The sequence below is a fragment of the Hypanus sabinus genome, chromosome 4 (assembly GCF_030144855.1).
Source record: "Hypanus sabinus isolate sHypSab1 chromosome 4, sHypSab1.hap1, whole genome shotgun sequence".
Taxonomy (NCBI): Eukaryota; Metazoa; Chordata; class Chondrichthyes; order Myliobatiformes; family Dasyatidae; genus Hypanus; species Hypanus sabinus.
This window is the reverse complement of record NC_082709.1, coordinates 47,884,237-47,909,251: the sequence shown is the minus strand read 5'-3', so window position 1 is coordinate 47,909,251 and position 25,015 is coordinate 47,884,237. Positions and strand designations below refer to the sequence as shown.

The window sequence follows — 25,015 nt, the reverse complement described above, 5'->3', positions numbered from 1 at the left end:
TGTCATTGTAACCAATAAGAATTCTGAGATTAGTCCAATTGTTGTAGATTTGCTTGCTTTTGATTATACTTTTTGTGTTTTGTAGATTTGAGCAAAGTTCTGTGACTCGCCCATCAAAAATATGAATGGATTTCACTCGACACATTCTATTAATGGAACAGTTCATAAGAGAAACTAAGAATGGTTTAACAAGAGATTTCCTTGGGAAGAGAAGTGTGTTTGACTGGGTTTACAATCAAATGCAAACAGACATCAGCTGAACTAAAAGCATCAGAAGTACTTCTGTCTGCTTGAAAAAGAAGATGCCTTCTGCAACCATACTTTTCTAGAAGCACATCAGGATTTGCCGTGCTCTCTTCATGAGTAAGAACTTGGGCTGAGCGGATCTTTAAAAAATGTGTGATGGGACGTGGGTTATCCTAAGTCCAGCAGAGTTTGCTCAGCTACAACAGTACACAGAATGTAAGTATAATCTTGATTAAAATATCAGTTAAGCAAAAATTGTAAGAAGTTTGATTACAAATAAAACTAGAAACATGAAGAAATGAAATTGTACCTGATTTTTTCCAAGAAATAATTAATCTTTTCAGTTTGTATTGATGTGCTTTAATTTTAGAGATTTCTCATATTTGGGAAAAAAATTAGTAACAGAAATTCAAGACCCACATCTAAAATTGTGAGATATATTAATTTTACTACTTGCTGTGATATTCTATAAGGTCTTCATCTGAAAGGACCTAATATCAGCCAAGATAGAAATATGTCAAAATGTTCCTTTCATAGTTTTAGGCAGCAGTTGGAATTGGCATTGATTTATTATTGTCACATATTGTGAGATACAGTAAAAAGCTGGCATACTGTTCATACAGATCTATTCATTACACTGAACATTGAGGCAGTACAAGGTAAAATAATAACAGAACACAGAATAAAATGTAACAGCAACAGAGAAAATGCAATGCAGGTAGATACTAAGGGGAAGATTATAATGAATTAGACTGTAAGGTCAAGAGTTCACTTTTATCATGCTAGGGAACCATTCAATATTATTATGACATTGGGATAAAGGCTGTCCTTGTGCCTGGTGCTTTGCGCTTTCAGGATTTTGTATCTTCTGGCTAATGAGAGAGGAGAGAAGAAAGTGGATGGGATCTTTGATTCAACTGCTGGCTGCTTTACTGAGGCTGTGAGAAGTATAGACAGAGTCCATGGAGGCAAGCCTGCTTTCTGTGTTGTCCTTCCCGCGCAGTTGCCATACCAAGCCATTATGCATCCTGACGGGATGCTTTCTGTGGGGCATTAATTTTTTTTTAAATGGGTAGGGGTCAACAGGGTCATGCCAAATTTCTTTAGCTCTTGAAGAAGAGAAGGTGTTGATGGGCTTTCTTGGCCACGTGGTTGGACCAAGACAGGTTGATTTTCACTCTTCAGAACTTGAAACTCTCAACCCTTGCAATCTCAGCACCATCAATGTAAACAGGAGTATGTGTGTTACCTCCTTCTCCCCCCCACCTCGCTATCTTCAATGACCAGCTCTTCTGTGTTACTGGCATTGAACTAAAGGTTGCCATGATGCCATATTACTGAACTCTCCATCTCGCTCCACACTCTGACTCACAATTATTTCAGATATGAATCCGTAAGGTGGTATCATCTGCAAACTTCTAGCTTGAGTTAGCGAAGCATCTGTCCACATCTGTCGTGAATGTACAGACAGTAGAGCAGGGGACTGAAGAGGCAACCTTCTGGAGCACCAGTGCTGAGAATAATTGTGGTGGGGTTGTTGCAGCCTATCCTTACTGATTGCAGTCTGCTAGTCAGGAAGTCAAGCATTCAGTTGCAGAGGGAATTGTTGACTCCCAGGTCTTGGAGTTTGGTGATGTTTGCTTGGAATTATAGTAATGAAATCAGAGCTGTAGTCAATAAGTAATGGTCTAATGTAGGTGTCTTTACAGTTCAGATACCCCAGAAATGAGTGTAGGGCCAGGGAGATGACATCTGTGCTGGGCCTGTTTTAGCAGAAGGCAAACTGCAGTGGGTTGAGGTTGTCTGAGAAGCTGGAGCATCCTGAAGCACTTCATGATGGTGGATGTCAGAACCAGTGGGTGGTAGTTTGTAAGGCATGTTACCGTGCTTTCCTTAAGTACAGAATGATATTGGTCTTCATAAAGCATGTGGGAACATTGAATTGATACAGGGAGAGGTGAACATATCTGCAAATACTCCCCCCAGTTGATCTGGACAAGATCTAAGGACACAGCCAGGGATGCCATAGAATTCCATGGGTTCACTCTCTAGCAGACTAAACTTGTGTCCATACTGGTGACTGTGGCTTCAGGTGCATTGGAAGCTGTCATGGTGGGTGGTAATATATCAATCCCCTTCTGTTCAAATTATGCATAGAATGTGTTTAGCTCACCAAGAAGCAATTATGATGTTGCTGGTGATGCTGCTGGACTTTATTTTGTAGCCTGTTATAGCATGTAAGCCCTGCCACAACTGATGGTTTGGGACTCTATTTTGAATTGATATTGCCTCTTGGTAACTCTGATAGCTTTATGGAGGTCATATCTTGATCTCTTGTAAAGGTCAGGTCATCTGATTTTTATGCAGCAGTTTAGAGTTAAGTAGGGAGTAGATTTCCCCATTCATTCATGACTTCAAAAACACTTGGATTGTCCTTTATGCTATACAGTCCACAACACACCTGCTGACAAAGTTCATGATGGTGGTGACAATTCCATCTTAGCCTATTTACCTGAAGTTTAACTCACTCAGCCTACTTGGAAGTTTGCAAATCAAGCTATATTTCTGAATACTGATTAAGCAGCAGCTTTGTTCAGTCTGTTTACTTCCGGGGTGTGGGCGCGACTACAGAAGTTTGACAGATTATTCTCTTGAGCAAAAAGGAGTGCAATGGGGAGATAGCATCTTCCTTTTTTGAGCATATAAATGCTGAAGTATTTACAATCACCTTGGACCAGAAGCACTGAATAGATGATTCACCTTTGTTTCCTCCACCATCACAGTACTCATTCTTCAGACATTTTGATTAGTATATGATATAAGTAAATAGTGAGATCACGGGATGCAGAAGCCAGTGAGACCAAACAACAACATGAAGGCGCGCTCCAGAATTATCCAGCTAAGTTGCTTTTGTACAGTTATAGTGCTGGGTTGGACTTTTGTGGACAGAAATCCAAAGTCTGTTAATCTGCTCCCAATCATTAGCAGAAAGGATGGCAAGAGTCATCGACACCAAATCTGATTACAGCCCTAATTCAAACGTGAATAAAAGAACTGAGTTTCACAGGTGAAATGAGAGTGACTCACCTTGATAACAAGACTGTATACTGAAAATACTGAAAATGTTGTGGTTGTTGGTCATCTCTGCTCCCGGGCATTATTCCAGGAGCTCATCGAGGAAGTAACCTAGACCCAATCATCTTACTCTGATCTTCCCATCTTGAAATGAGGCACATAGATATTTGGTGATGACTGCAGAATTTTTCAATAAGACCATAAGCATAGCAGATTATTCCACTTGGCCCATCAAGTCTGCTCCACCATTCTGTCAAGGCTGATGTATTATCTTCTTTGACTGCATTCTCCTGCCTTTTACCCCATAACCTTTGATGCACTGACTAACCAAGAACTTATCAACCTCTGCTTTAAATATAGTCAAAACTTGGCCTCAGTAGCCACCTGTGGCAGTGAATTCCACAGATTCACCACCCTCTGACTAAAAAATATTTCTTCTCATCTCCGTTCTAAGTGGACATCCCTCTACTCTGAGGCTGTGCTCTCTGGTCCCAGACTTGCCAACTATAGGAAACATTCTCTCCACTTCCACTTTGTCTCAGCTTTTCAATATTCAGAAGGTGTCAATGAGACCCCACATTCATTCTTTGAATCTCCAGCAAGTATAGACCCAGAGCCATCAACCACTCCACATACATTAACCCCTTCATTTGTGGAATCATCTCCTGGACCTCCTCCGGACTCTCTCCAATGACAGCGCATCTTTTCTTAAATAAGTGGCTGAAAGCTGCTCACAATACTCGTGTAATCTGACCCATGTCTTGTAAAGCTACACCATCGTATTCTTGTTCATATATTCTAGTGCTTTCAAAATGAATGCCTACATTGTATTTGCCTTCCTCAACACTGACTCAACCTACAACTTAACCTTTAGGGAATCCTGCAAAGGACTCGCAAATCCCTTTGCACCTTGGATTTTTGGATTTGTTTCCATGTTTAGAAAATAGTCTATGCCTTTATTCTTTCTACCAAAGTGCATGGCCATACACTTCCCTGTACTATATTACATCGGCCACTTTTCCCATTCTCCAATCTGTCCTTCTGCAGTCTCCTTGCTTCCTCAGCACTGTTTGCCCCTCCACCTATGTTTATATTGTCTGCAAGCTATCATCCAAACTGTTGATATAATGTGAAAAGAAGTGGTCCCAATACCAACCCCCATGGAACACCACTTGTCACTGGCAGCCAACCAGAAAAGGCCCCTCGCCTTTATTCCCACTCTTTGCTTCCTGCCAGTCAGCCAATTTTCTATCCATGCCAGTATGTTTCCTGTAATACAATAGGCTCTTGTTTAAGAAGTTTCATGAGGCTGCTTACCAAGTTAAGAGCCTGTGGTATTACAGGGAATTTACTAACATGGTTAGAGCATTGGCTGATTGGTAGGAAGCAGCAAGTGGGAATAAAATAATTCTTCTCTGGTTGGCTGCCAGTGACCTGTGGTGGTCTGCAGGTGTTGGGGCCGCTTCTTTCTATGCTGTATATAAATGATTTAGATGATGGAATAGACAGATTAGGAGAATGGGCAAGAAAGTGGCAAATGAAATACAATGTTGGAAAATACATGGTCATGCTCTTTAGTAGTAGAAATAAATATGCTGACTATTTTCTAAATGGGGAGAAAATCCAGGAATCTGAGTTGTAGAGGGATTTGGGAGTTCTTGTGTAGAACACCCTGAAGGTTAACTTGCAGGTTGAGTTGGTGGTGAGGAAGGCAAATGCCATGTTAGCATTCATTTCAAGAGGTCTAGAATCCAAGAGCAAGGATATGATGCTGAGGCTTTATAAGGCTCTGGTGAAGCCTCAGCTTGAGTATTGTGAACAGTTCTGGGCCACTCACCTTAGAAGAGATGTGCTGGCATTGAAGAGGGTCCAAAGGAGGTTCACAAAGATAAATCCAGGAATGAAAGGGTTATCATATGAGGAACATTTGATGGCTCTGGGTCTGTGCTCGCTGGAATTCAGAAGGATGGTGGGGGGGGGGGGGGGGGGGATCTCATTGAAACCTTTCAAATGTTGAAAGGCCTAGACAGAGTAGATGTGGAAAGGATGTTTCCCATGGTGGGAGGGTCTAGGACATGAGTGCACAGCCTCAGGACAGAGGGGCACCCTTTCAAAACAGAGATGCAGAGAAATTTCTTTAGCCAAAGGGTGCTGAATTTGTGGAATTTGTTGCCACATACAGCTGTGGAGGCTGGGTTATTAGGTGTATTTAAGGCAGAGATTGTTAGGTTTTTGATTGGACATGGCATCAAATGTTATGGGGACAAGGCCGAAAACTGGGGTTGAGGAGGAGATAGAAAAAATGGATCGGCCATGATTGAATGACAGAGCAGACTTGATGGGCCAGATGACCTAATTCTACTCCTATGCCTTATGGTCTAAGTTTCATGTGCACCACGTTGATGAATGCCTTCTGAAAATCCTAGAAAACAGCATCCATTGACTCCTCTTCGTCTATCTTACCTGTTATTTCCTGAAAGCATTCCAACAAATTTGCCCAGTATGATTTCTGCTTAAGGAAACCTGCCGACTTTGGCCGACTTTATCACGTGCCTCCAAGTACTCTGAAACCTCATCCTTAGTAATGAACGTCAATGTCTTCCCAACCACTAAATCCAGGCTAACAAGCCTATACTTTACTTTCTTCTGCCTCCTTCCCTTCTTAAAAAAAAAGGTGTGACATTTGGAATTTTCCAGTTGAGTAGTATAAATTGGGGAGGTAATGAAATATTATATGACTTGGATGATTTTAAAGCAAAACTGGATAAACATGAAGCTGTCCAGAAAAAAAGGAAGTGACTTGAATCATTCTGCACCTTAATGTTCCAGTACTGTAAGATATATGAAACCAGTTGTCTGGTAATGAGCTCGAGGGCTAGCGACCACTGTTGAGCATGACCAATATTGAGCTTTTTACTCTAGAGGAATCTGCACTTTTGGGGAAAGGAATGTGGCCAGATTTTAAAGTAAGTGGTATAAAACAGTTTCCATTACATCCAGCAGAAGGTAATGAGACAAACTGAAGGCTTCAGGCACTCGTGTCAATACAAGAAGCAGATACTGCCAGTGTTCATTGTGTCAGCCTGGGTGCAGCTCTTGAGCCCTACATCTCAACACAGAGCAAGTTCGCTGCAGGCATCCTTTGTACATTGCTTAATGGGATTGCCTTCATGCTGAGCCACGTGGCTCAAGGAATCACCAACTATTTCACAGCAATAGGGGATTCACACCAGCCTCTCAGCACACCCATGTGCATGAAGGGTAATTATCTTGTTTTAAAATTCTGTCAGGTACATACATGTCAGGACAAAAGTGAATACAAATGCAAGATAAAGCTGGTTTCTTTAATCAAAAGAGTTGTCTGGCATTCACTCTTCTTTTCAGTTATGCTGCCCAGTCCATGCTGCCAAGAACCTAAAGGGAAGTTCTGTGATCAAAGAAAAAAAACTAGATCAATTGTGTATTAATATTAAAGTAAACTGCACCTGGTACATTCATACTTTTCTGCAATCCTATCTTTCTTCATCTCCCTATTATTAGCTATGGTTTCAGTTAAACTCTTGTACTTTCTTTCCTTCTCCTAGACACAAAAAACTTGGTCCATGCTTTGGTATTTTTTGTTGCATCTGCTCATGTCGTCTTAGGTTTGTACCGATCATTTTGTCACGTCGATTTCCTATGCAATGTGTAAGTGCTTTATTCTGTTGGTAAATCAATTTTAATTTCAATTTATAAATTCAAGTTGTTCTTGTTTTCCTTATCACCATTTTATTTACTGTTTCTCTTCATTGGTTTGAGACCAGAGCAAGACTTCATTTTTTTTCCCAATTTCATGTTATCAAAACCTTCTAGATAGAGATTTCTGGAATCCTAACACCAGAAATATGATCCAGAGAATTTGGGCATTGATTCTTTTATTAGCTATAGTTCATCATTACGAAAGTGTAGGAGAGAGTGTAATTGTTTTAAGTTTCAAGGAAGTGCTTTAATTAATAGCATGAATCGATTCCACGTCTACCCAAGTATGATCTGCTTTTTGTTGGGAGGATAGTTGTGTATCTTGTACGTACTCTAGGACTAAAGAGGTTTAAAAATAGAACCTAATATTCACATTGTAGAACCAGCAGAGTTGTTTAATGCTTTTAGAATATTGTGTAAATGTATCATGTTATTAATTGTTAATTCTAGGTGATTTTTTATTTTATTGTTTTTGAATGTTTCAAGACTTTTTGAATGTGATTTTACATTGAAATCACGGTTCAAAATCTGTGAAATTTTGGTGGGATCAGGATCTTGATTCTGCAATATTGAAGTGATGGATGCAAAAACCTATTCAGAGTTGGTTTGCGCAATTTACAGAACATTGCATTTGTATAGAGCATTTTGTAACACACTTCTTCATGATACCCCCTTTCCTTTTTTGTCTATTGCTCAGAAAGCTCACAAATCACTAGACTACTTTTGAAGTTTGGACAGTTAACTTGCATGTATCACGTTTACATAAAGGGAATAATGGTTAGATAATCTGTCAATGTGTGATGCTTTCAGTTTGCTATAGATGAAGGGTGCTAAAATACATTTTCTTTGTTTGAACCCAACACTCCGATGAATATTTTCATTGTTGAAATTTGCTTTAGCATGAAGGTGACGTGCACATACATATATATTGCGATGTTGTATTAATAGCTGTTTTCAGATATCTTAATAAAATTTAAATTGGTAAAATGAATAGTTAAGGATGATAAAATGTTTTGAAGGAAGTGTGTGGGCGACTACAGTTAGTATAATTTGAACAGATGGAAGGCTTACAAAATGTCATTGTGCGTTCAATAAAGTTGTGCAGTGGAAAGCAGTATTCAGTTCTGTTCTAGAGTATTGTCATGTTGTAAAATCAAATTTATTTTAAACAAGAAGAAAGTATCATGGATTGTTTTGTTTTTAAGTACTTGACTTTGATATATCTTTTTTTTGTACTGTTGAGTACTGGTTTACCTAAGCCAATGGTACAACTTGTTCTATAGTTGCAATTTCTTTTATCTCATTATTCCTTTGTAACATCTACATATTCTCGTTTCTGCTTGGCAGTTGAACAGCCAGTATGGGCTTTTTTTTAAAATGATGTTTTGTAAAACAAAATTGTTTTGCAAAATGCATTCATATGAGTTACTATATGCAATTTTATATTGTCAAAATTAGTGTGAATCCCATTGTATTGTTGCTTAGCCGAAAGTATTTTGATATCTGTTACTACAAGTTCTACAAGTTATCGTGTTCATTGACTTCTAATGTATCTGAAGAGTTTGAGATTGAAGTTTGCTTCAATTTAATTCAACCAAGTTGTTATATGTAATCTCTTTGATCACCAACAGGCTAACAATTTATTTATTTGCTTTCCTCCCATTAGACCTCGATATCCTAACCAACACTAATCTGGAATCTTTTAGATTAGCAGTATATTTCATAGTTTGTTCGTGATACTGCATAGGAATACATAACACATCTGTCTTCTGCATCATGTATCACCAGTCTTCTGTGACCATTGCACAGGGTATTTTCTTCACTACTTCATTACTTTTTCTACTAGCTATTTTTATCATCCTTTTTGCTTCATGCCCAGTAGCCTCTGATTTGAGCCTTTGTTAAATCCAAATACTCATACCATTCTGTCACTTAAAGAACACTCCTGTTGCTTTGCCTCTAACATTTTCTGTTCCTGCATTTGCAGCTTTTAAAACTATCACTTTGTCCTGTGTCATCAAAACCCTCTCTAGTCTCCTCTCTCTTTTATTCAAAGAGTTATATGGCATAGAAACCCGCCCTTTAGCACACTGTATCTATTCCTGTCAGCGTGCCTATCTTTTGTGTCCTCTGCAGAGAATATTTACCTGCATGCCTGCCTATACTAACCACATTTACCTGCATTAATTCCATATCCCCCTTTTGCCTTGCTCATTCAAACAACCGTCCAGATATCTCTTAAATGTTTATTGTTTCAGCCTCTGCCATTGGGCTCTTGCACTACGCAGCTCAATCCAAATACCCACCACACTTCGTCTGAAGTATTCACCCCTCACATCACCTTTGTACCTCCTCTCTCTCACCTTTTAAGTCTGCCTCTATTTTTAAATACCCTGCCTCTGACCTATTTATATTTCATTATTTTAAATGTCACTATCATGTCTTTTCTCGTCGTCCTTCATTCCAGGGAAAACAGATCTAGCCTATACAATCTCTCCTGATAACTTAAGCCCTCCAATTCAGGCAATGTCCTGATGATTTTTCCCCCCTCTGCAGCCTCTCTCCCTTAATCACATTCTTCCCATAGTTTGGATACCAGAGCTGCCCACAGTACTCAAACCACAACATGATGTCCCAGCTCATGTATTTTTAATGCCTCAGCCAATGAAGGCCATATGCCTTCCTCACCATCCCATTTACTTGTGTTGCCATTCCTGAAACTATGTACTTGTACCCTAAGATTTGTCTATTCATCAACACTCCCCAGGGTCCTACCATTCACTGTGTATGTCCTGTCCTGGTTTAACTTGCCAGAGTGCATCACTTCTCACTTGTCTGAGGTAAATTCCATTGTCATTCCCTTACTCAGCTTCTAAGTTGATCTAAGTACTGTGGGTGGATAACCCTCTTTGCTGTTCAGTGTACCACCAATTTTGGTGTCGTCTGTAAACTCACTAATCATGGCATCCACGTTCTCATCAATATCAGAAAGATATGTTATGAAAAAACAGAGGACCTGGTACTAATTGTTGTGGCACACCATTGGTCAAAATTCTGCAGTCTGAAAAGAAAGCCTCTACTACAACCCTTTGCTTCCTTCCACCATGTCAATTTTGTGTCCAGTTTGTAGCCTCACCGTGGATCTTGTGTTACTCACTGATTTTCTTAACTTTTTGGCCTAATCTTCCCTTTGTAAGCTTCTGAGCTTTCCCCCTGGCGTGGATGTGATGGGCTGAAGGGCCTGCTTATGCGCTGCAAGACTCAGAATTCAAAACTGGCTCCTATAGAGGTTGGTGGCAATGTTGTTTATAGGATGTCTTTGGTATTGATAAAAGGGTTTTCACTTTGGACTGGGTGAATGGTGGGAATGGCAGAGATAATACCCTTACATTCAGTGTTGTCAGGAATTCCCAACCATAGAAGGGATGTATTTAGCTTTAGAACTGATTGCATCTTCGATTAACTGTGCAGACTTCCTTTTTGGTCAAGAGTAATATGATAGTTATTGAAGACACTCATATTTGCTGATGCCAGGACCAACAGATGGGCTATGACTTGTTTACTTTAATAATGAAAACCTGTTTAATCCTTTGTATTGATCACTAAATAAGCTATTTTCTTGAATATATTTGGATCTGAACCATATTTCAATAAGCCAGTGTTTTGTAACAGCAGGAAGGATATACCGTAATTGTACCCAATTGCACCCAGACGAAATTCGCCAAGATGCTGTGTGGAGTGGAATGGAATAGCTCAGGTTAAGGAGAGATTGGAAAGGCTGGTTTGTTTTCTTGCCAGTATTCTACTGTTGCATCTGTCATCTCCAATGTACCTCCTTAAGACATATCTTTGCCCTGTAATCCTTTGGTTAAAATTGAACTATTACTTAAGTTTAGAATTCATTGTGGATGAACATTTCAACTTACACCATCCTTGAATGAAGACGTTTTTCTCAATTTCAGTTCTGAAATATTAGATCTGAAATATTAAAATTGGAACTTAGAAGAATGTGTGGGGACCTCACCGAAACCTACCAAATGTTGAAAGGACTGGATTAGGTGGATGTGGAGCAGATGTTTCCTCTTGGGGGTGGGGATTTCCAGAAATAGAGGGCACAGCCTCAAAACTGAGGGGCGACCTTCTGGAACAGAAGCAAGGAGGAATTTTTTTAGCCAAAGTGTGGTGAATCTGTCGAATGCTCTGAATTGTACAGAGCTATTACAATTTATATCATTTGTCCTAATAATTTAAACCAAATTTTAGGTATCGTTCAGGTCAATTTATAATGCATTCTGGTGAGAACGATGCAGCAATACAGATATACAGAGCTTAGAGCTAAACACAGTAACACGTGCAGTATTATTTAGGCTTAATTGAATTTTTTTTAGGATAACCTACTCCATTGTGTTTGGGACTTCCAGATGCAAAGTTGTGAATTCCAATTGATTTTCCACATCTGTCCATGGCTTTGTATGTGAAGCCTTCTGTTGCTCTGGACAACTTTTGTTTTTAGCTGCTGGCTGTTTTACAAAAAAAAACCCTAATTTCTTTTTGAGTCTCAAGGTTGATGTCACATTCCCCTACTAGGAAATCCAATTGCCAGGGTTTTGAACTTGGTGCCTCAGCTAATAAAAGGCAAGCATGTCAATGCTGCCTTAATCACCCCATCAACCTGTGTAGCCACTTTCAGGGAGCTATGAACTTGGACCTCAAGATCCCTCTGCTCATCCCCCACAGTTAAGGGTCTTGCCTTTAACAGTGTACTGTCTTTTTACATTTGTCCTACCAAGGTGCAACACTTCACATTTGGTCAGGTTAAACTCCAGTCTGCTCTTTCTCTGCCCATATCTGCAACTGATCTATATCCTGCTACGATCTATGCTAATCATCTATGCAATCCATGGCACCACAAATCTTTTTAACGTCTGCAAGCTTATGAACCCACCTATCTGCAGTACATTTTCATCCAGGTCATTTATATACATCATGAGCAGCAGAGGTCCCCACACAGATTCCTTTGGAACATCACTAATTGCAGACCTTCAGCTAGAATAAGTCCCTTCAGTGACCATCCTCTGACTTCTATGAGAAAGCCAGTTCTAAATCCAAGTGACCAATTCACTATGCATCTTAATCTGGATGAGCCACCCACGAGGGATCTTGTGATTTTAGCCTTACTAAAATCCATGTAGACAACATCCACAGCACTACCTAATCAGTCACCCTCATCATTTCACTAAAAATCTAGAGAGGAAGAAAAGATATTGGTCAAAGCCCCAGCAATCTCTTCACTTGCCCTCTCTGTAACCTGGGGCATATTGCATTAGGCCCTGGGGACTTATCCACCTTAAAGCACCTTAAGAGATCCAAATCTACCTTGTCTCCTTTGAAATGTCCTAGCATATAAATACTCATGGCGTGCACTGATCTCCCTGTCCTCGACACGCTTCTTGGTGAATTCTGATGTAAAGTGCTTATTAAATTTCAAAGTAAAATTTATTATCAGAGTACATACATGTCATCACATACAACCATGAGATTATTTTGCTGCAGATCTCACCCATATCCTTCACCCAAACAAATGTTTCTCTGCCCTCCCCCCCCCCCCCCCCCCCCGGTCCTTTAGTGGCCCACCCTCTCTCTAGTTATCCACTTGCTTCTGATGTATGTATAGAATGCCTTTGGATTCTTTTTAATCCTACTTGCAAAAGGATTTCCATTGCCCCTCCTGGCTTTTCTAGTTTCCTTCTTGAGTTATTTTCTGGGCTCTTTGTAATTCTCAAGGGCTGTGTTTGATTCTAGCTTCCTCGGCTTTTCATACTTTTTCTTCTTGACTAAATTAATTGCCTCCTTCAACATCCAAGGTTCTCTTTCCTTGCCATCTTTGTCCTTTCTTCTGACTGGAACAAACTTGTCATGTAATCTGTGCCGTTGATCTTTTAACACTGTTCCTTAAATACTCACCCACTGAAAGGACCGTCGCTTAGCCCGACTCATTACCCAACACCAGATCTAGTACAGCCCCTCTTGTTGGATATCTGCATATTGACTTAAGAAACCCTCCTGGATACACCTAACAAATTCTGCCCCAGTGAAACCACTTGGACTACGAAGGTCCCAGTTCATATTAAGAGCAGTACTTTTACACCTTTCCTTAATCTGCCTATATATCTGTTATATTTTGTAACACCAAAACATGAAAACTGATTGAAAACAAAACATGGGAGATGGGAGGTAACTTGTGTATGTTTGTTTTTACTCTAAACAAGACATGCATGCATGATGTAGTGGCATGTTGATGTATGCCATTCACGTACTTTGTACATATAACCATATATAAACAACAAAGAATGCTTAATCATACAACATATTTATGATGTTACTCAAATATTACTGAAATATTAAATATACAACACACACTTAGTTTATAAGCTCCAATTTTTAAAATTTTTCCCCTATGCAGTCCATTTATTTTTGTCAGCCTGACATATTGTCTGTTGTTTTTTCTGCAGGTTTCACCTTTACATCTGCATTGGTCTGGTGTATATGAGCCCCTGCCACAATAGTAACACAACTTGTATGGCTAGGTCGGTTTCTGTTTCGATGTTGCAATTTTGTTCACGCTCATTTTCATTCGTTACTACAACTGAATTGCATCTCTGTCTGCTGTTTCCATTGATACAGCTATTTTAACTGCTCTTTCAAATTGCTCTTTTGTGCTTCAGTTGGGGATCGTTTTTCAATGCGTTCTTGTAGGATTCCACAAACTAAGTTATCTCTCAGTTCATTATTAACCCCATTACTGAACTGACAATGCTCAGACAATCTCTTCAATTCAGACATATATGCTGAAATAGATGCCCATTCCGGTTGATTCTGCATATAAAACCTAAAATGTTCTGCAATCAACAATGGTTTTGGTCCTAAGTGCTCCTGCATTATGTTCATAATATCAGCAAAGCTCATTTCAGCTGCTTTGGTTGGAGCTTTTAAACTTTAAAGAAAACTGTATGCTTTTATATCCAATGCACTCATCAAAATAGGTACTCACTTTTCAGTAGCTATTTTATTTGCTTAGAAAGAAACTGCTCATTTTGTTCAGCATGCAAAATCCAGTTATCTCTGGTGTAGTTGAACAGTCTATCTTTCTGATGTAGCTTGCCATTTCTGCTCATTTTTAAGTTATGATTATTATTATCATCATCCAGTACTCACTGTTTATGAAGCCATGAATTCATCCAGTTCCTGCTTTTTTTGAACTTGAACATCTCGCTGCACTTCAAAACCTATATTTTTGTTGCCACTGTTGTATTATAACTCCAAAACATGCAAGCTAATTGAAAGCAAAGCAAGGGAGCCGAGAGATAACTCGTGTATATTTGTTTTTACTTTAAGCGAAGCGTGCACGCAAAATGCTGTAGCATGATGATGTATGCTATTCATGTACTTCGTACATATAACTATAATGAATTAAATAAGCAGCAAAGAATGCTTAATCAAACAACATATTTATGATATTACTCAAAAATTACTAAAATATTAAATAGACTATCCGTTCCTTAGTTTCCTGGGGCTATTTGTAGGGTCTGTAGGACAATCTCATCAGATTGATTACATTTTTCCTTTTTTAAGTTTTGCCTATATAAATTCAGTGGACGAACCTTCCATTATGCCCCTCTGAGTACAGCTGTAATATTGACCATGATTATATGGTGCAACTTCTCCTACCACTTTTACCTCCCTCTATCTTTTCTAAAACATTGAAACTCTGGGGCATTAAGCAGCCATTCCTGTCCTTCTCTCAACCAAGTTTCTGCAGTGGCTTCAGTATCATAGTTTCTTGCTCTAAGTTCATCACCTTTACCCATAATACTCCTAGCATTAAACACAAACACACTTCAAACTATTCATCCTATCATCTCTATTACTTAGCTCCTGCATGTTTTAACCGGCCCTGACGTCTACCTTCTTCTGCATTCCTCCACTTTCTGAGCTGGCACTTTGTTTCCCACCCCCCTGCTGTGGACTATTGGATCACACAAGCCACTCTCAGTAATACTGCAAAATTCCATCCCACATCTCACAGCTTGCAAACAATGCCTGGATGTTCCTTTGTAAAACAAGGTGGAGCACAGCCAGATGTATTGGGAGCTAACCACGCAGGAAGTGATACTAGATCATGTGTTGTTGAAGTCATCTTGACTGCCAATGCCTAACTGATCAAAGATAATGCTGTCTGTGTGCATGATCCTCATTCCCACGTCTCACTTTCCCTTCTGTCTACACATGTTTGTCTTAAATTAGTTGTATAAGCTGTCAACGAAGTTCTTCCTGGCTCACTTCCTAAGCATGTAACTATAAATGTCAGTCCTGATGCAGCTTCTTGACCAGAAACGTCAGCTATCCCTATAGCTCCTCAAAAGTTGCTTGTCCTGCTGAACACTTCCAGCAGCTTATTTTGATTCTTTTTGCTCCAGATTCCAATAGACAGTAGGTTCAGGAGTAGGCCATTCATACACAATCAGTACCCTGTTCCTGCCCTCTCCCCATATCCCTTGACCCCGCTATCTATAAGAGCTCTATCTAACTCTCTCTTGAACGCATCCAGAGACTTGGCCTCCACTGCCTTTTGGGGCAGAGCATTCCACATATCCACCACTCTCTGGGTGAAAAAGTTTTTCTGCATCTCTGTTCTAAATGGCCTACCCCTAATTCTTAAACTGTGGCCTTTAGTTCTGGACTCACCCATTAGCGGGAACATGCTTCCTGCCTTCAGCGTGTCCAATCCCTTAATAATCTTATATGTTTCAATCAGATCCCCTCTCATCCTTCTAAATTGCAGTGTATACAAGCCCAGTTGCTCCAATCTTTCAACATATGACAGTCCCGCCATTCCTGGAATTAACCTTGTGAACCTACGCTGCACTCCCTCAATAGCAATTACATCCTTCCTCAAATTTGGAGACCAAAACTGCACACAATACTCCAGGTGAGGTCTCACCAGGGCCCTATACAGCTGCAGAAGGACCTCTTTACTCCTATACTCAATTCCTCTTGTTATAAAGGCCAGCATGCCATTAGCTTTCTTCACTGCCTGCTGTACCTGCATGCTTGCTTTCATTGACTGATGTACAAGAACACCTAGATCTCGTTGTGCTTCCCCTTTTCCTAACTTGACTCCATTTAGATAGTAATCTGCCTTCCTGTTCTTGCAACCAAAGTGGATAACCTCACATTTACCCACATTAAGCTGCATCTGCCATACATTTGCCCACTCACCCAACCTGTCCAAGTCACCCTGCATTCTCATAACATCCTCCTGACATTTCACACTGCCACCCAGCTTTGTGTCATCAGCAAATTTCCTAATGTTACTTTTAATCCCTTCATCTAAATCATTAATGTATATTATAAACAGCTGCGGTCCCAGCACCAAACCTTGTGGTACCCCACTGGTCACAGCCTGCCATTCCGAAAGGGACCCATTAATTGCTACTCTTTGTTTCTTGTCAGCCAGCCAATTTTCAATCCATGTCAGTACTCTGCCCCCAATACCATGTTCCCTAATTTTGCCCACTAATCTCCTATGTGGGACTTTATCAAAAGCTTTCTGGAAGTCCAGGTACACTACATCCACTGGCTCTCCCTTGTCCATTTTCATAGTTACATCCTCAAAAAACTCCAGAAGATTAGTCAAGTATGATTTTCCCTTCATAAATCCATGCTGACTCTGACTGATCCTTCTACTGCTATCCAAATGTGTCGTAATTTCCTCTTTTATAATTGACTCCAGCATCTTTCCCACCACTGACGTCAGGCTAACCGGTCTATAATTCCCTGTTTTCTCTCTCCCTCCTTTCTTGAAAAGTGGGACAACATTAGCCACCCTCCAATCAGCAGGAACAGTTCCTGAATCTATAGAACATTGGAAAATGATTACCAATGTGTCCATGATTTCTGGAGCCACCTCTTTAAGTACCCTGGGATGCAGACCATCAGGTCCCAGGGACTTATCAGCCTTCAGACTCAACAGTCTATCCAACACCGTTTCTTGCCTAATATAAATTTCCTTCAGTTCATCCTTTACCATAGTTCCTTTGGCCACTATTACATCTGGGAGATTGTTTGTGTCTTCCCTAGTGAAGACAGATCCAAAGTAACTGTTCAACTCGTCTGCCATTTCCTTATTCCCCATAATAAATTCACCCGTTTCTGTCTTCAATGGCCCAATTTTGGTCTTAACTATTTTTTTGCTATTCACATACCTAAAGAAGCTTTTACTATCCTCCTTTATATTCTTGGCTAGTTTACCTTCGTACCTCATTTTTTCTTGGCATATTGCCTTTTTTGTTATCTTCTGTTGCTCTTTAAAAGCTTCCCAGTCCTCTGGTTTCCCACTCATCTTTGCTATGTTATACTTTGGCCAGCTCCTCCCTCATAGCTCTATAGTTCCCTTTGTTCAACTGTAATACTGACACATCTGATTTTCCCTTCTCCTTCTCAAATTGCAGGTTAAAACTTATCATATTATGGTCACTACCTCCTAATGGTCCCTTTACCTCAAGGTCCCTGATCAAATCCGGTTCATTGCACAACACTTAATCTAGAATTGCCTTCTCCCTGGTAGGCTCCAGTACAAGCTGTACTAAGAATCCATCTCGGAGGCACTCCACAAACTCCCTTTCTTGGGGTCCAGTACCATTCTGATTCTCCCAGTCTACCTGCATGTTGAAATCCCCCATGACAACTGTATCAGCTTTGTGACATGCCAATTTTAACTCTTCATTCAACTTACACCCTACATCCAGACTGCTGTTTGGGGGCCTGTAGATAACTCCCGTTAGGGTCTTTCTACCCTTAGAATTTCTCAGTTCTATCCATACTGACTCTACATCCCCTGATTCTATGTACCCCCTCGCACGGGACTGAATATCATTCCTCACCAACAGAGCCACCTCACCCCCTCTGCCAGTCAGTCTGTCCTTTCAATAAGATGTATATCCTTGAATATTCATTTCCCAGGCCCTGTCTGCTTGAAGCCATGTCTCTGTTATTCCCACAACATCGTACTTGCCAATTTCCAACTGAGCCTCAAGCTCATCTACCTTATTCCTTATACTTCGTGCATTCATATATAATACTTTTAATTTGTTACTCCCCTCTCCTTTCATATCAATTCCTATTTCACTTGGCCATTCTGTATGATCTCTTCTTGAGCTTTCTACTCCATTGATTCTGTTGTCCTTTTTAACTTTTCTTATTTTCACTTTTCCTTTAACTCCATCCTTATATTTCTAGTTCATCCCCTCCCCCCCCCCCCCCCACTACTTAGTTTAAACACATCTGCGTTGCAGTGGCAAACCTGTCTGTCTGTCTGGTTCGCCGCCTTCTAAGGTGCAACCCGTCCCTTTTCATCCCTACCCCAAAACAGATCCCAGTGGTCCAAGAATGTAAATCCTTGCTTCTTGCATCAGTTCCTCAGCCACACATTCAGATCCATTATCTCCCTGTTCCTGCCCTCTCCAGCACGAGGAACTGGAAGCAAACCAGAGATAACCACCCTGGAAGTCCTGCTTTTCAGCCTTCTTCCGAGTTCTCTGAAGTCCCGCTGCAGAATGTCCTTCCTCTTCTTCCCGATGTCATTTGTGCCGACCTGCACTACCACTTCCAGCTGTTCACCTTCACCCTTGAGGATTCCCTGCAATCGAGGGAAATAATCGAAGATGATGCTGGTGACATAGGGTGATGTTTTGTAGGCAAAACTACTAGATACCCTGCTAGATATACTTCTGAACTGTGATCACTGCAATCTGCAGCCTATAATTACCCTTTAAGAAATGTACTTTTGAACTGTCTGAACAAAATAGTGATCTTACAATCTTGAGAATGCGTGTAAGGACATCGCAAGGTGGCCATTGCTGGGGATGGATTCTGTGTCGAGGCCCGAAAGCAGGAAGTAAACCTGTTGTAGTGACTACTTGAAAACAAACAAACAGTAGGTGAGAGGCTGTGAGGGAGTATTGCACTGTACAACACACTTGTAACCAACTGAATTCCAAGTCGAAAAGGTATGTTTAATCCTTTATTACAAACCAACAATAACATCATTCAATTCTTCCATAGTTCATGTAGAACAAAAATTAATGAGAAGTGTGATTGGATCAAGTTCAAACAAAAATGAGTGTTAAAAGATGAGCATAATTGGTTCAAGTTCCAACAAGGACAACTGGTCAACAAAAAGTATGTGCTCCCGACTCACCCCTTCTCTATTCTGCCATACAGGTGAACAGGTGACTATATTCATTTATTTTACTACCACCTGAACCCACGTGACAAATTACCTTAACCCAGTGTGAGGATGTGGAACACAAATACTATACAGACAGACAATAAATAGATGCATGGCTCCTATACACATGCTCTGCTCTGTTACTCCACGTCAATTAAAGCATTCATCCAGTTTAAAACATTGATGCCCAAGAGCAGAAAATGAGTCAGTGTTCAGTACTGTATGTCTGTGTTTGACATGTCTCTCTCTCTCTCTCTCTCTCTCTCTCCCCCTCTCCCCCTCTCCCCCTCTCCCCCTCTCCCCCTCTCCCCCTCTCCCCCTCTCCCCCTCTCCCCCTCTCCCCCTCTCCCCCTCTCCCCCTCTCCCCCTCTCCCCCTCTCCCCCTCTCCCCCTCTCCCCCTCTCCCCCTCTCCCCCTCTCCCCCTCTCCCCCTCTCCCCCTCTCCCCCTCTCCCCCTCTCCCCCTCTCCCCCTCTCCCCCTCTCCCCCTCTCCCCCTCTCCCCCTCTCCCCCTCTCCCCCTCTCCCCCTCTCCCCCTCTCCCCCTCTCCCCCTCTCCCCCTCTCCCCCTCTCCCCCTCTCCCCCTCTCCCCCTCTCCCCCTCTCCCCCTCTCCCCCTCTCCCCCTCTCCCCCTCTCCCCCTCTCCCCCTCTCTCTGTCTCTCTCTCTCTCTGCTTGGGAGGTACAAGTGTCTCAGATCTCATGCCGCTGGGGTTGGGAGCAGTTGTTGCCCAGCACTGGTTTCCTGGACCAGCTTCATTCACATCAGTGCTGAACTGACTCTGCAGCTTTGGACTTTCTGGGACTCTGCAGCTTTTGCTCTGTATTATTTGTTTACTTTTTTTGCTATTTGCATGAGTTGTCCTCTTTTTTTTCCACGTTGAATGTTTGTCCACCTTTGTGTGTGGTTTTCGTGGATTCTATTGTTACTTTCTTCTCTGGATGCCTGCAAGCTGAATCTCTGGCTTGTTTACGGTATTCATACATACTTTGATAATAAATATGAACTTTGAACTCTGGACTTTGAGATTCCAGCATCTGCAGTCTCTTGTTTCTACAACGTTAGATGTGTATATTTTATGTGAGCCAAAATGTCATCCTTTCCAGGCAAAGCAGGCACTGCATGAAGACAGTGATGAACACCTGCTGTAACACTTGCAATGAACACCTCAGATACTGAGTGACAAATGCATGATATTTGAAGATGGGATCAGCCTGATTTAAATCATTGGGCAGTGACACAAGACAGGAAGAAAGACTGGGATGCATGGTCACTCAGAGTTCAGCTGCAGAGGACTCTGTTAAAAGCTGGTGGGGGCAATCGATAGGGACAGGCTGAAGGCAATCCACAAACAAATGCTTACTCTATTAGGAAGACTCTGTTCAATACCAAGGAATGGGAAGAAGTTTATATCTTAATATGGGGTATCTTGCACATTTGGAAATGTACTATTCTACTGTAAATAAGATGGCCATTCTGACCATGAAACAATTTCTTCAGGCTGACATTGCAACTTCTATTAGACACAGCAGACAACCATCACTGGGTACGCGTGTTTTTGCGTAAAGTTAGCCTGCTAAATAAGTAACGGATGTGCAGGTTATTGGGGGTTGTCCAGCAACTTATCCACCAATTGATTAATGGGAGCTTCTAACTGGAGTGGGGTTGAGTAGCAATTGACATGAGGCTTCAGATGCCTCCTCGCAGTCCAGTCATTCAGCACTTCCCCTTTCCTGATGCTTGCAGCCGGAATTATTGCCACCTCCACTGTGATTTGGGCTCTAAGCCAGTTGGTTGCTTGAGATCAATTAGTTGCCAAGGACAAGCATGGGCCCTTGGGGAATTCACAAAGCTGTTAGTTGGCTTGGAGTTATGACCTACTGATCTCCAGCAAGGCAAGTAATGGTTGTGCATAAACAACACACATCGGTGAACCCCCCCCCCCCCATACTTCACATCAAATTGATAGAATCATTTGTATCTCTAGGTTGAAGGAAGCCATTTGTGTAGAAGGTCACAGTCACAACCGCCATGACAGCTGCTGATTTTGATCTTCTAATCATATATTTTTTCCATTGTTGCATTACTTTTTTGTAACACATAGCGCACATCCATTTCACTAAATTTTATGTTGTCAGCACTATTGAGAATTAAATGTACCATTGATGCTGTACAATTTAACAAAAGACAACTGTCCACCAAATGTTCACCCCTTTCACCTTGATATTAATTACTGAGCTTGGAATTTTATTTTTGAGGTAAAGTGCATTGTTCAGGTATTTTGAAGCTCTCGGGAAGGCTGCACAAAATAAATTGAGTAGTTACAATAATGGGTGGAATATACTGATATCTTTATGAACGCACTGTAGTGTGGGAGGATAAGACAATTACGTTATGGTAGAAGTGGCAAACTATATTATTGCAAAAAAATTTTGTAGATCAAACACAAGTACTTGGCAGTTGCTGGTTTAAGGCAAAGATCCACAATTTGAACATGAATTACCATAATTAATCCATTCGATAGTTGAGTAATGGTGGCTTTTTTTAAAAAACGCTTGAGCAGTTTGATAGTCAAATATGATATAAATACCATGAAAAGTTGGACTTTTCAGGAATGTGAAATGAAAGACTTTGCTTTAAAAAAATCAATAAAAGATCCAATAGAGCATTTGCTGAAACGTCTCAGGAAGATGGAAAAATTGCATTTTGACATTGTAAATTTGATCTGTGGATTTGAGAATTATGCCATCATTATTTTGTCAGATACACAGTGTTGGAGGAACTCAGGAGGTTAGGCAAGATCTATTGAGAGTAAGTAGGTCTGGCAGTATTTATCGATGCTTGGGGCCAAGACCCTTCATCAGGACAGGAAAGGAAGGGGTAGAAGACAGAATTAGAAAGTGGGGAAGGAGAAAGAGTACAAGCTGTCAAGCGATGGGTGAAACAAAGTGAGGGGAAAGGTGGGTGGGGAATTGGGGGCATCTGCAGAATCTTGTGTTTATCATTATTTTGTCGGCTTGAGCTGGGTAAAATGTCAGACATTAAATAATATCCCAATAATTTTCATAGTCATAGAGAAGTACAGCACAACAGGCCCTTCGACTCATGCTGAACCATTTAAACTGCCTGCATCACTTGATTATTTTCCCAATTTTTTTTCATATTTTACATTTGGAGATTCAAAGCTGAAATGGATGTAATTCTACATTTAGGGCAATGAAATTTTAAGAACTATAAAAAGTTGGTCAATATGGGCCAAATGGTATGTAAGTAAGAAAATGGCCAATGTTACGTGTGATGTGACTATACCAGTAAAAATCACTTCAATTACTTTCATCCCTGAGTACACTGTCAGTTGCTGAATATCTCTAAGGCAAGGATAGTGAATTCTAAGTGTTTTGACAACTCAGACAGTTCTTACCTATTGATGCCAGATGAGAGCATGAAAACTTAAGGTCTTAGATTAAGTTCAAATCTAAAATAATCCCTGCAATATAGAACACAGAAAAACTTGCATTATTGTAAAAGCGCAGCTAATTCATCAGTAGGTTCAGGAGACCTGTCATTACCTGGTGTGGGTTATAAATGACTCCAGAAACCTACAGCAATATGGTCAACTCCTTCTCTCTGAAATGGGCAGCACGGTAGCACAGTGCTTAGCATGATGTTTTAGAGTACGGGCAGCCTGAGTTCAATTCCTGTAAGGAGTTTGTAAGTTCCTTCCGTGATGGCGTGGGTTTTCTCTAGTTGCTCCAGTTTCCTCCCACAGTCCAAAGATGTAAATTGATCAGTATAACTTATCCTGGTATTAGGCTAGAATTAAATCGGGGGATTGCTGGGTGGTGTGGCTTGAAGGGCCTATCCTGCAGTGTATCTCAATAAATAAATTGTATCAAGAAAAGAAATGAGGAATCCAGATGGAAGTATCTGAATTTAAATTAGCCAGATTAGCTGGGCATTAATTTCGGACATGCTAAAGTGTTTCCCAGCCAAATTAACCTGGCAAAGTAATTTTTACAAGCATGCTAAGGGCTGAGGACTAAATTCAGAGAGTTGTTCCAGCCTGACATAGTCCAACTTACAGAAACATGCTCTATAGATATTACACTCGACAGCCCTTGCAGGACAGGCCAATCATTGGACCAAGTTTTGGAGGGGGTGGCAATGTGATTCCTCTGCATTGACTCAAGACTCCATGGTGTCTTGCAGTATCAGGACAGATATAGAAATGGAAACTACTTTCTGATTGCCATCTATTCTTCTTGTTTAGCTGTAATATAGTGTCAAGCAGCACTCTGGTGGAAAGGGCACAAAGGTATCCTTCATTGTATTGTATGGCATTGTAATCAGACAATCTGGAATAAACTCCAAACAGATTTGGCAGGTTGAAATTGGACACCCGCGATGTACTATGGGTTACAGTATCTCAGCCTCTATCCTTGTGAACTGGCGTACCCTGCAATTTATAATTAAGTCCAGAATCAGCCTGATTCAATGAAGAGTGTAGAAGACATTTCTGAGGCAACCACCAATGTATCTGAAAGTGTTGCCAACCTGGAAAAGTTGCAACAAGGACTGTGTTTACAAAAGCAGCATATAAGAGATAACTGATGCTACAATGATTAGCTCTCTTCCCACAGTTGTGAATCGTGGGGTGATGTGTCTCTGAAGACATCCCTATCATCCCTCTCGATAACGGGGCAATCCAACACATGAGTGATAATTTTAAGGCTGAAATATTTGTACTCATTAAGTGCTAGAAATACTCAATACATCAGACAGCAGCTGTTCAAGGAGAGACTGAATAAATATTTCAGATCAATGACACTACATCACTTGTGAATCAAGTGAAGAGTCATTGACCTGAAACAGACTTGAAAATCCTGTCCTCAGCAAGTACCTTGCCTTTGTCCTCCTCTGCCCGTACCTCAGTGAATTTTGTCCTGCCATGATGCCAAGCTCTTCTTCAATGGCCTCCGTCTCTGAGCCCATCTCCTTGGCAAGAATTCCCCACCACTCACTCACGGATGACCCCTGTTTTCCTATTCTCCCATTTTCAACTCTCCTCTTGTTCTTGGAGACACTGTTCTGATTCTCTGCCTGCTCTGGATGTTTTCATCTCTAATAGTCAACGAGACATCAATTGGTTTGACTTTAACACTCCTCACTCCTCTTTGAACCTTACCCCTCTGAACACACTGTCCTCCGCACTCTCCACCCTAATCCCAACCTCATCATCAAACCCGCAGACAAAGGGGATGCTTTTGTAGTGTGAACTGGTCTCCACATTACTGAGGCCAGGAGGCAACTCTCAGACAACTCCTCTTCCTTTCCCCTTGATAAGGACCCCACTCAGGACCATCAGGACATTGGCTCCGACACCATTATCAACCTCTAACTCTGGAGATCTCCCATCAACAGCCGACAACCACATAATTCTCTTACTATGATTGCCTGTTTGTACCTCTTATCCAAGATCCACAAACCTAACTGTCCAGGTAGGCCCATTGTTTCTGCCTGCTCCTGCCCCACTGAACTCATGACCTTATTTCTTGGCACGCAAGAAAATCTACAGATACTGGAAAGCTAAAGCAACACCAACTCAGTAGGTTAGGCAGCTTCTATAGAAATAAAGAAACAATTGATGTTTCAGGCTGAGACCTTTCAT

At 41.0% G+C, this 25,015-nt stretch overlaps 1 protein-coding gene across 3 annotated transcripts in view; it reads left to right on the top strand.

The window, feature by feature from the left end:
* The window catches only part of LOC132392730 (diacylglycerol kinase beta), a 521,872-nt gene that overhangs the window by 77,975 nt on the left and 418,882 nt on the right, over positions 1–25,015 (top strand). For all 3 annotated transcript variants that reach the window (XM_059967021.1, XM_059967020.1, XM_059967019.1), the window contains one exon: positions 86–462. In XM_059967021.1, coding sequence (XP_059823004.1) covers positions 396–462 — 67 coding nt within the window. In that variant the 5' untranslated portion in view covers positions 86–395. The remainder of the gene's footprint in view (positions 1–85; positions 463–25,015) is intronic.